Source organism: Urocampus carinirostris, chromosome 1 (genome assembly GCF_059441175.1).
Source record: "Urocampus carinirostris isolate Australia breed hairy pipefish chromosome 1, RoL_Ucar_1.0, whole genome shotgun sequence".
NCBI classification, from domain to species: Eukaryota; Metazoa; Chordata; class Actinopteri; order Syngnathiformes; family Syngnathidae; genus Urocampus; species Urocampus carinirostris.
Genome location: NC_142349.1, coordinates 9,336,870 through 9,348,919, shown reverse-complemented (window position 1 = coordinate 9,348,919; position 12,050 = coordinate 9,336,870). Strand labels below are relative to the sequence as shown.

The 12,050-nt window shown below is 43.9% G+C and overlaps 1 protein-coding gene across 7 annotated transcripts in view; it reads left to right on the top strand.

Annotated features, from left to right (window-relative positions):
- Positions 1–11,798, top strand: part of ep300b (EP300 lysine acetyltransferase b) — a 34,146-nt gene extending 22,348 nt beyond the window's left edge. For all 7 annotated transcript variants that reach the window (XM_088324452.1, XM_088324233.1, XM_088324392.1 and 4 more), the window contains 10 exons: positions 1,282–1,338; positions 1,586–1,663; positions 1,774–1,841; positions 1,972–2,122; positions 2,416–2,676; positions 2,766–2,931; positions 3,049–3,216; positions 3,293–3,454; positions 3,535–3,816; positions 7,319–11,798. In XM_088324452.1, the coding sequence (XP_088180578.1) occupies positions 1,282–1,338; positions 1,586–1,663; positions 1,774–1,841; positions 1,972–2,122; positions 2,416–2,676; positions 2,766–2,931; positions 3,049–3,216; positions 3,293–3,454; positions 3,535–3,816; positions 7,319–10,525 (4,600 nt within the window). In that variant the 3' untranslated portion in view covers positions 10,526–11,798. The remainder of the gene's footprint in view (positions 1–1,281; positions 1,339–1,585; positions 1,664–1,773; positions 1,842–1,971; positions 2,123–2,415; positions 2,677–2,765; positions 2,932–3,048; positions 3,217–3,292; positions 3,455–3,534; positions 3,817–7,318) is intronic.
- Positions 11,799–12,050: the final 252 nt, after the last annotated feature.

Below are 12,050 nucleotides of genomic sequence, written 5' to 3'. Positions count from 1 at the left end.
TGTGGTTGCTGAACTAAGTACTTTATGCTTAGTTAAAATCGTGGGACTCAAAGTACAGTTTGGGTTAATTTTGTGACTGTGTTACAAGTTTTAACGTGGGTGCACTCTTATATACAGGTGCGGCTTGTATAAGTACAAAAGCGGTTATCCTCTTAAAATGTGGTGGGTGCGGCTTATAATCAGGTGCACTCTATAGTCCGGAATTTACGGTAATTGGCTTTTTGGTCAATAGGGATACAAACATAAAACTCCTGCAGTTCGTAAAATGACGTTGCAGCATCCAAGGTGACAATATAACATAAAACATCAACCCAGTATACGCACAACAACAAATAACAAAAAAGAACCAAGAGAACCGAACAAAAACAAACAAACAAAAAAGGCATACTCACAAAGAGCGAATAACGTAAAGCGACCCGCTGAAGTGGGGGGCTCCCCACAGGTGAGACACCTGAACATTATTGTAAAATAAAAATAAAAAAAAAGAAGAAATTACTTTGCGCAGTAAATTTTACATGAGACAAAGGTAAAAGTCCGTTGGGGTGGGTGAAACAGTCAACAAGTAAATACATTAGTTTGGTTGATCATTCTGGGATATTAGCGAAATTCATCTTCCCAACATTGTTAAGGAAACCAGACATTTCTTAGGTAGACCCTAATAACAGGGCTTTTAAGTGTACTGTATATTTGTTTGTTTCTAAAAGTAAGTGTTTTAAGGTAGATTTGATTCTTCTTCAGCGGGTGGGAATCCTTGTTTTCAACGTGACAGTTGCACCGTCCGAAAACTAACCACACCTGCCCGTGCGAGCCACACTGATTTTAATTCAAACATACCACCTTAAAGTCTGGATTCAAGTTCAGTGTAAACATAGCGGTGTCAGTAAAATAAATAATGGAAATAGTTTTCTATCTGTGGTCTAGTACCAAACTACCCACAGCCCAGTTTTGATCCGCGGCCCGTTGGTTGCTAACCACTGCTTTAGAAGTCAAATATTGTTTTTTATAACACATACAACATGAACTACAATTGTTACATAATTTGATGTTTCTACATTCAAAACTGTGTCCCTGCTTTTTGGTCTTGGCAAAATTTTTATTTTGAAATCGTTTTTTAACTTCAGCATACCATTTCCATTGTGTGCATTCTTGACTCTGCCTTTTTGACCTTGGCAAACTCCAGGAACTGTGTTATCTATTGTCACATATTTTCTGACCTTGTTAAACTGAAATTTCAAAGGACACCGACAGACCCTTAATGCTGTTTCTTGCTCTCTGCGACAGGTCCATCAACAAAGACCAGTTTCAGCGAAAGAAAAATGATACACTTGACCCAGAGTTGTAAGTACCCGTTGAAGTATATGAAATATTAGCTTATTTTTGGATGTTATGAGCTAACAGTCTTAGAAGAAAGATATCTGTCCCTTGGTTGAAATTAGTCTAAGTTAGGCTCTTCAAATTGAATAAAGCAATGTTTCAACACACAGAACTGTCACTTTTGAAAAGTGGTTTATGGATCAATTTTGACTGTCCTAACTGATCGTATATTGTCTTCCATATTTTGTCTGCTTTTTTCCTCTTTGCTCAGGCTTGTGGAATGTACTGACTGTGGTCGTAAAATGCACCAGATATGTGTCCTGCATAATGAGACCATTTGGCCTTCAGGGTGAGCAAACACCATTTATGTGAATATATCTTGCTTTGAGTTTAGACCATCCTGAATAGTTCAATTTCTTAATTCTGCAACTTCTTTTTTTACTTCCTCTCTAAATACAGCTTTGTCTGTGACAACTGTCTCAAGATGGCCAATAAAACACGGAAAGAGAATAAATATGCAGCTAAAAGTAAGTTTGTTGAGATATGTTATAATTTTGGAGATAGTCATACCTGGAATTAGGTCAGAACTTTGAGTTTGTACCTACAGAAACATTTGTTTTCCATGATCTGTATGAAAATTATTTTTCTTTTTCCTAGGGCTTCCTCAAACCAAACTAGGGAACTATTTGGAGTCACGAGTGAACGACTACATCAGGAGGCAGAATCACCCGGAAGCTGGCGAGGTCACCATCCGTGTGGTCCACGTCTCTGATAAGGTGGTTGAAGTCAAACCAGGCATGAAGTCCAGGTAGGTTTGGCATATTTGTTAAAACCCACGAAGATGAGCTTCACACCAGGGGTGTCAAACTGAAAAGTCACCAGTTACAAACAAGCGTTAAAATTTGGATTGATGAGCCATTATGTGGTCTGAATAATTAGATATAACTCACACGCCATTAAGATTTCCCAACATGGTAGAGCAATTTTAAAATTTTAATAAATTTTTTAAAGTAGTCCTGCAACAAAGAAATAATGTAAAAAGAAGTCAATCAAAATGTTTTGAATATACTTTTTCAGCTGATTTTTGCTTTTATTTTCCAGGTTTGTGGACAGCGGGGAGATGTCTGAGTCCTTCCCATACAGGATGAAGGCCTTATTTGCATTTGAGGACGTTGATGGAACAGATGTTTGTTTTTTTGGAATGCACGTTCAAGAGTATGGCTCTGACTGCCCGCCTCCTAACCAGAGACGAGTGTACATCTCTTACCTAGACAGCGTTCACTTCTTTAAACCTCGACACCTCAGGACTGCCGTCTATCACGAGATCTTGCTTGGTTACCTGGAATATGCTAAGAGGCTTGGGTAAGTTCAGCTTGGACAGCGCAGCACGACATCACCGATGAGATCACTTAGCTGATACTGAAATTTTTGTAAATTATCTCCTCCTTCAGCTACACGACAGGTCATATCTGGGCGTGTCCTCCGAGTGAAGGTGACGATTACATTTTCCATTGCCATCCCCCGGACCAGAAAATCCCTAAGCCAAAAAGGCTGCAAGAGTGGTACAAAAGGATGTTAGACAAGGCTGTATCTGAGCGTATAGTTCATGACTATAAGGTAATACTTAAGACTTAAAGATATTTTAACTTATCCCAAACTGGGTGTGCACGATTAGGTCGTTTTAAAAAAACCCTCATTTCTCTTTTATCAAGCTTTAAACAATTCCTTCCTCAGGATATTTTCAAACAGGCAACAGAGGACCGCCTGACCAGCGCAAAGGAGTTGCCATACTTTGAGGGCGACTTCTGGCCCAATGTTCTGGAGGAGAGTATCAAGGAGCTGGAGCAGGAAGAGGAGGAGAGAAAGAGGGAAGAAAACAGTACCTGTAGCGAGAGTACTGATGTAAGTGCAGTTCAATTGATGAAGAAACTAGAAAATGGCTCTAATGACATTGAAATTGTCTTTCTCATGTTCTTAGGACACAAAAGGAGACAGCAAGAATGCCAAAAAGAAGAACAATAAAAAGACAAGTAAGAACAAAAGCAGCATGAGCAGAGTGAACAAAAAGAAGCCGGGAATGCCCAATGTGTCCAATGACTTGTCCCAGAAACTTTATGCCACCATGGAAAAACATAAGGAGGTTTGTGATTGACATTTTATTTGATTTTGTCTTTCATCCTATATTCTCAGTTATTTCCTCTTGTTCTGGCTAATCCTTAGGTCTTCTTCGTCATCCGGCTCATCGCCGGCCCAACTGCCAACTCGCTTCCCCCCATAACTGACCCTGACCCACTGATGGCCTGCGACCTAATGGACGGCCGCGACGCTTTCCTGACGCTGGCGAGGGACAAGCACTTGGAGTTCAGCTCCCTCAGGCGTTCCTTGTGGAGTTCCATGTGTATGTTAGTTGAGCTCCATAATCAGAGCCAGGACCGGTTTGTCTACACCTGCAATGAGTGTAAACACCACGTGGAGACACGCTTCCACTGCACTGTTTGTGAGGTAAGAATTGTGCCTGATAGGATCTTGAATTTTAAAGTTATAACGATAATATGTTCATAATTTTCATTGATTTTAAAAACTAAGTCTGTAATGCAAAGAAACATGTAAAAATATTTAAAAATAATGAAAAACAGAGTGTGTCCTCCAACAAAAGGTTTTGTTAAAAAAAGTATGCTAAAAAGAAAATGCTTCATTATTGCACAGTGTCTTAGTATGAACATATTTTAATTTGTCATTGACTTTGGAATATCTTATTCAATGTTCTTACTAGAGTTTTTGTTATAATGTCTTTATTATTTTATTTTGCACTCAAATAAGGGCCCTGGAATATTGTGATACCAGACTAAACATATTTTATAAAGATTAGAAAGTATCAATATTGAAGTAATACCTGGCCTTAATTTAATGTATCTGTATTCAATATAACAATTTTGTCTGCTATTTTGCGGCCGTTTCTCAATCAGGCACTGAAAGCATCTGTTCCTGGCAGATGTTCAATAATTGAGACTTTAGCCTCTGGATTACAAGCTTTTGTTCATTCACTTATTTCGTCTATTTTTTTTTTGCAAGGGTTAAAGCCAATGTAGTTATTGGAATTCATTTACATGTTTTGTTCTACACAAAGTTTAGATCAGGGGTCGGCAACCTATGATACGCGAGGGGTTATCCAGTGGCATGGCTTAAAAATAAAATAAATAATATATTTTTATTTTTAAGCGCATTTACCTGAAATTTAGATATTTTCAGTTGCTCGCCATGTTGTTTAGAGGCTTTACGGTCGTGCCCCTCTTCCTCTGCTCCGTTCGTGAGCATGTGTCTGCGCGGCGCCGAGGAGAGGAAGAGAGATCCGTGTACTGACCCAGCCAACGAAACACAGGCGCGCGACAAATGAATGAATCATGACGACTCCTCCAGCGAAAAAATGTCGTGCTTTTCAGCCAGCGGGGCAAATGACTGGGGCTTTGTGCAAAAAATGACCGTGCTGTTTGTGCATTATGCCTCGAAAACGTTGTACCTCGTAAATAAAGTGTTAAACGTCAATACGTAATGAATCATGAACATGAATTCAAGGACGAGTCTGACAAGGCGGAGACATTAAAACGCGCTGTCCAGGTACGGCAAACCATTGTCACTACTAAATACGCCATTGCTCACTGCATAGCAAAGCACAGAAAATCTTTTACTTAATGCAAATATATTAAAGAAGCATTCTTTTTGAGCTCTTAGTTTTTGTTTGGTGGCTTGCCTAACAAATAGACAATCAAAAACAAGAATAAAACACATCCCCATGTCAGCCAGAAGTGTTGAACGTCAAGAGGAGGGGTTCGCAGGAAGCGTGTGTGTTTCCATTTGATATTTTCTTCAATAAGATTTCATTGGTGAATGGTATGGTAGCTGTCCAAATCCAGTCTCTGAAACTCATGACAAAAAGTTTCCGGACACCAGGGCAGACAACTCTGAAAAGTTGCCTGCCCAGCCATAAAGTTGCCTGCATCATTTTTCCCAACTTGAAACGCAATAAGACAACTAATTGCGTTAAAAAAAAAACATTGTTGCTAAGTATTGATAATCAGAACATTTTAACATTAAGTTTATTATAAATCTACTTATAACATTCATTGCATTTTTATGACATCGCTGTTTTCCATCTGCCATCAGTATGTACCTGTATTTACTCATCTTCATTCATGAAATGTTTGCGTTGCGTCGTCTGCTACAAGCCATGTGAACTCTTCTTTCCACGATGCTTTTAATGTACGTTTATGTTTTGTAGCGTCATACATTTTGTAAGCTTCTTTTGAATCTTCTGGGGCTGAGGTTTTGGCTTAAATCCTAACCACTTCTCCCTTTTTCTTGTGTTCTCTGTACGTCTACTTTGGTAAATGATATGCAAATGCACAACCTAAAAATGCTCGGGAAAGTCCGGAAGCACGAAGTTATTCGATGCAGGCTTCTGATCGGCTGCTGAGTATGCAAATTGCCAAACAGACCGAAAATTCCAAACCGAACAAAGATTTTAAAAACTGAATAAAGCAAACGTTTGATTTGGAAGGGAAAAAAACTTTTGTTTGTTTTCTTGAAAAAGTTGTCGGCCAACCGGACGGAGACGTTTTGTATGTTTTACACTCGACGTGAAAGATGCACGCCCCGGGCGTCTGGGCAGACATTTCAGACACTGCCATATCACTTGTTTTTTGATTGTAGTTCATTGTTGATGAAGAATGGTTGATTCTTGTGGTCAAAAGTTGAAGTCATGGATGTCTACAGGCCTTTCCATGCGTTGCTCAAATTCATTTTTTCGTTTATTGATGAACAAGAATCGTGCTTGATAAATAGGTCAGTTATACGATTTCAATGCCTATCCATGTTGTATATTTGGACTAGTGTAAAATTACAGCTCAGTTGGATATAAAAAAAAAAAATGTTGTGCGAGTCATTACTCTTGGTGTGGCACACTGATTTACAAAGAAATTTGAAAGTGGCACTCCACACCGAAAAGGTTGCTGACCCCTGGTTTAGATTATCAAAAACATGGGTGGAAAATCAGTTATAAAATGTCCATTAATTTAATACAGTTTAAAAGACCAGTGCAATTTGCCTGCTGGTTAATTTAAGTTTTTCTTTAAAAAGAAAAAAATGGAGAAGACATTTTTAGAACAAATTTTGTGTATCTATCAACCCTAATATTTTGTTTCATAGGGAACTTGAATTACTGCGTTTTCCGGACTAAAAGGCGCACTTAAGACCCCAAACTGGTCAGAAATGTGAAAGTGTGCCATATATACAGCAGAATATGAAAGATAAGAGTGGAAATGAATACAGTACTCATAGGTGTGCATTACTACAAGAGGTTTTACTGTTTACTACAGTATTTGTGCAATGATTGATCGATCTATTAACATCGCTGTCCAAAATCGTAAATCATTGTACGCAACGGGATTCCAACCCGGGTTGGGACTGTGAGAGCGCTGACACTTTCCCAATTGACCATCAGTTGTAAGAAACGAAAATATTATACAAGCTCTTTCATGTACGTTGACCTAAAAAAACTATAATGTTACTGACTCACAGTTGAAGAAGTGCAGAGCCTGTTTAATCAGGATGCAGAAGAAAATGCATGATTACATGAAAATCAGTGTTACTGGCACCTAAGTAAAATAGTGTTACAATGAGATAAAATTGTATTCTTTCTCATAAGTCATCTGTATAACTAGTGGTAAAGTGTCAGCCTTCCCACAACCTGGGTTTGGCACTTACCAACTGTTTAATCATTGCACTAATATATATCGTAAGTGCTCAAAGTGCTCAACGCTTATACACTAATAAACAAGGTAGCTTTTACTGCAGTCTCGATGTCATGCACTTTATGTATGAAAAATAAATGACGAAAGACTATTTTTTTGGGTGCACCTTATAATCCAGTGATTCTTATAGTGCGGAAAATAAGGTACTTCCACTGAAACTTTGACAATAAAAGTATTCTTTCCTGTTTCTCTTCTAGGACTACGACTTGTGCATTACCTGCTATAACGTTAAAGGCCATGAGCATAAAATGGACAAGTTGGGTTTGGGGCTAGACGACGACAGCAACAACCAGGCGGCGGCAGCCACCCAAAGTCCGGGAGACTCGCGCCGCTTGAGCATCCAGCGATGTATCCAGTCACTGGTGCACGCCTGCCAGTGCCGCAACGCCAACTGCTCGCTGCCGTCATGCCAGAAGATGAAGCGTGTCGTTCAGCACACCAAGAGCTGCAAGCGCAAGACCAACGGTGGCTGTCCTATTTGCAAACAGCTCATTGCACTGTGCTGCTACCACGCCAAACACTGCCAGGAGAACAAATGTCCCGTGCCATTCTGCCTCAACATTAAGCAAAAGCTCCGCCAGCAGCAACTCCAACACCGCCTCCAGCAGGCACAGATGCTACGACGGAGGATGGCAAGCATGCAAAGGGCAGGACAGCCTCTTGGGGCTCAACCGGGAGGGCCCGTCATGGGGATGCCGTCACCGGGCACCAATGGCTTCACTGCACCCAATACGCCCACATCCGTAGGGACCCAACCCCCAACTCCTCAAACGCCGACTCAGAGTATGCCACCGGTGCAACAACAAGGACTAGGTCCCGGTGCTGGAGGGCAGTTGAATCCACAGGCAGGCGGTATTCCTCCACAGCAGCAACAGCTTCACCATCAGTTTCAAATGCCAAGTGGAGGAGGCAGTGGGGGCATTATGAGCTCACCTCAACATCAGCACCAGATGTTCCCGCAAGTGCCGCAACAGCAAAGTGGAACTGGAAGCAACCATCAGCAACTGCACCAACACCCCAACAGCAACGTGTTTGCTCGTGTGCCACCCGGCTCCTCCCCACTTCACCAATCCCAAGGCAAACCAGTTCTCGGATCTGCCACACCACCTCGGCAGCAACCTGGTTGCCCCGTCATTCCAGCCAATGTCGGGGGTCAGCCCCAAGGCCAGCCTGCTCTTCCACTGCCTCCGCAGCAGCCACAACAACAACAACCCTCCGGCCCTCCACCAGCCGCGGTTGAGATCGCAATGAAGATCCAAAGGGTGGCCGATGCCCAAAGGAAAATGGCTCTGCAGAGGCAAGCTGCTGCAGGCATGATGCCGCAGCATCCCCACCACCAACAAGCCCAAGGTCAACAAATGCCAATGGGGCACCCGGCAACTGGAGCAGCTGTGGGAACCCAGGGCATGCCACCACAGAACCAAGCTGCGATGCATCCAACCCGTGCCCACATCGAGCAGCAGAACCCTCCAGTCGGGATGATGGTTGGTTCCGGTGCGCCCATGCTACAACAACAGCAAGGAAACATGCCACAGGGACAGATCCCACCTCAGGTTCCACTTCAACAGCAGAGAATGGGGACTCCACTTCCAAACCAGCAGCAGCAGTGGGCAAGCCAGGGAATGCCACCCCAGCAGAGGCAGGCAATGATCAACCAAATGGGTCATCAAGTTCTTATGGCATCGCAACAGCAACAACAACAAATGCAGCAGCAAAATCAGAGCCATACCCCGATGATGAATATGGCCCAGCAGCCGCAGCCCCAGGGTACCACTGGGGCACTAATGGGAGGAAGCAGCCCTGGAGCCACTGGTGTCCCAGGACCTGGTGTGGGTGGCAACATCACCCAGGCTGCCCTCCAGGACCTTTTACGCACCCTCCGCTCGCCCAGTTCGCCGCTCCAGCAGCAGCAGGTCCTCAACATCTTGCGCTCCAACCCGCAACTCATGGCAGCTTTCATCAAACAGAGGGCTTCAAAATATAAGGGGGCCCCGGGCAATCCTGGAGCCTCTGTTGCGGCTTCTGGTAATGTAATGGCAGGTGGGGGGCCACAGATGAACATGAACGCAACCAGTGCTGCGCAGTCTGGGATGCAAATGGGGGGCCAGGGAGGTGGCAACATGGCTGGTATGGCACAACAGCTGCAGCAGCAGCAATTGCAGCAGCAGCAATTGCAGCAGCAGCAATTGCAGCAGCAACAATTGCAGCAGCAACAATTGCAGCAGCAACAACTGCAACAACAACAGCAACAACAGCTACAGCAGCAGCAGCAACAACAACAGTTACAGCAACAGTTACAGCAGCAACAGTTACAGCAGCAGCAGCAGCAGCAGCAGCAGCAACAACAGAGACCAGTTCTTGGTAGTTTACAGCAGCAGCAAGTTGCAGCTCTCCAGCAGCAACAAGGAGGAGGGAGAGGTTTGTCCCAAATGGCCAATTTGAACAATCCTCAATTTCGAGAGCTGCTCATGAGGAGACATCTGCAGCAGCAGCAGCAGCAGCAGCAGCAACAACAACAGCAAATGGGGGTCAATCATGGACAATTTCAGCAGCCACAGCCCCTGCAGGGTCAAAATTATATTGGCCAGCCTGGGATGCAGCCCCCCCCAGTGGGACAGGTGCCCCCAGGAGGTCCTCAGCAGCCTCAAAGCCAGCAAGGTCCAAGTTACCCAGGCACAGCCCAGCAACAGGTCACGGCTGCGCTGCAACAAAGGCTCCAGCACCAGCACCATCTACAGATGCAGCAGCAGAACGCCATGGCAGGCCTGCCTGGGGGCGATTCAGGACCCAGCGGCGGGGGCGCGGCAGGACCCCCGCAGCCGCCCCAGGGCCCTTCTACAGGTCAAAGCGGACCCCCACCTTCTCAGGCCCTTCTTCAACAGGCCCTCCACCAGAGGTTGCTGCAGCAACAGCAGCATCATCTCGGCGCTGGGGGCTCGCCAGCGCAGCACAGCAATCCCATGAGCCCCCAGCAGCCCCCGCAGATTGCCCAGTCCCCCCACCCCCACCAGACATTACCGACCTCCCTAGCCAACCAGGTGCGCTCCCCTCAGCCTTCACCCCGACCTCAATCGCAGCCGCCACACTCCAGCCCGTCGCCGCGCATGCAGCCGCAGCCGTCCCCTCATCACATATCGCCACAAATGCAAACAGGCTCCCCCCACCCAGCCCACCTCAACCAGCACCACCCGGGTATGGGGGTCCCGCAACCGCAGCAGCATCAACCGCAGCATCAGCAGCCTTCGTCCCAGCAGCAACAGCAGAACTCGATGGAGAATTTTGGCACGGACCAGAACGCTATGCTATCACAGTTGAGCGGAATGGCGACTCTCCATGGGCAGGGGGGCAACAGTCAAGACTCTTTGGGCCAGAACATTAATCACAACCCTTTAGACATCATGTAGGAACTTTTCCTCACGTATCGAGTTGAGCTCAGAAAGAAAAATCGGATCTTTCGCACAAACTGCACTCAAGGACAGTGTTATCTTTATGACTTTGCCTTTCTTTTTTTATACTCATGATTAAATGTTATTTAAAATGTTTTCAATAAAGATGCATTAAACTGAACTTCCTATGGGAGATGAACAATAAATCGAGCAGTCATTAAATAAATTAGAAAAAAATAATTGTAAGTTATTGCTGTTTAATATATTTTTTTGCCAACTGTCATAGTCTCCAAGGAGGAGGGGAGCTGCACCCCGGCGTCTTGCAGAATAGTGTCGCGTGAAAGGTAATATTTTTTAAGGGGAAAAAGCCTTTTTAAGAAATGTTTAAGTATTCAAGAATTAAATGCAATTAACCATTTTAAAATTGTATCCTGCCATTTAGTCTTTTGTTTTTGCTCAATGAAAATTGTATTATCTCAATTCAAACAAAGTGCATATCTTTTTTTATGTGTTAAGTTTCGCTTTATTTATTTTAGGTTTTTTTTGGGGGGTGGGGTGCGTTCTGTACCGGAAAACTGCTCTAATGTTGCTATAGAAATCTATTTTTGTTATCAAATGGGGATAATATTTTTGGTTGACTTTTCACATCTTTAGTTGCATGTGTGTCTGAGTGTCTGGTAGGGCAAAATTCTGATGTCAGTGTTTTCTTTCAATTGTCTGCTGTGAGTTTGACATGTGAAGATGACGCATTGGTTGCAACGTCCCTGCCAGCTTGTGACAAACGTCCTCCTTAGCGAACATGCAGGCCCCCTCCCTCGAATGTGTGCACTCCTTCCTTAAGACTCGTCGTGGAGCGTGGGAGTTTTTGGGAGGGGGGGCTGCATACCTGTGTGCCTGTAATCTCCAGTACATCGGCTGGGATGTGAAACATAAACGGGATGGGCTCTTGCATTTTCTTTTTTTGTTTTACAATTCTCCTTGTCTGATTCAAAGGAGAATATTGATCCAAATGAACTGTGTTGCAAAGAAATGAGGGGAACGTGAAATATATGAACATTCTCTGTCTGCCTCGTCCCAGTTGCTGCTTCCCTTGAACTCTTAACCCCCCCTCCCCCTCCACTTGCCTCGAAAGGAGTGTGGGATGTCCCCCCACTCCAGCCCCCCGATAAAGTCCATCCTCTATCTTTCAGCTAAGAACTTTGGGAGTTTATTTAATATTTTTTACTGTACAAAAGGAAAAACTGTGGACTCAAATACTGCTTTTTTAATAATAAAATGAAAATGAATATTAGAGAGTTGACTATTTGTGTATTATTGAAAGGTTTCACACAAATACACGTTTGCACACCACAATGACTTGACATTTGATGTGTAAGCAGCCGAGGCCTTCAGTAGGGCTACGTCTGAATTGTCCAGCCTTTGTTAACAACGACTAGCTTTTCTCAAAAAGTCAATCCTGGAAATGGTGACCATGCGCCCTGATCGAGTAACAGTAAGAGTCTGGAATGACTGATTGAGATTGGATTCTCCTAAGACTTCCTGA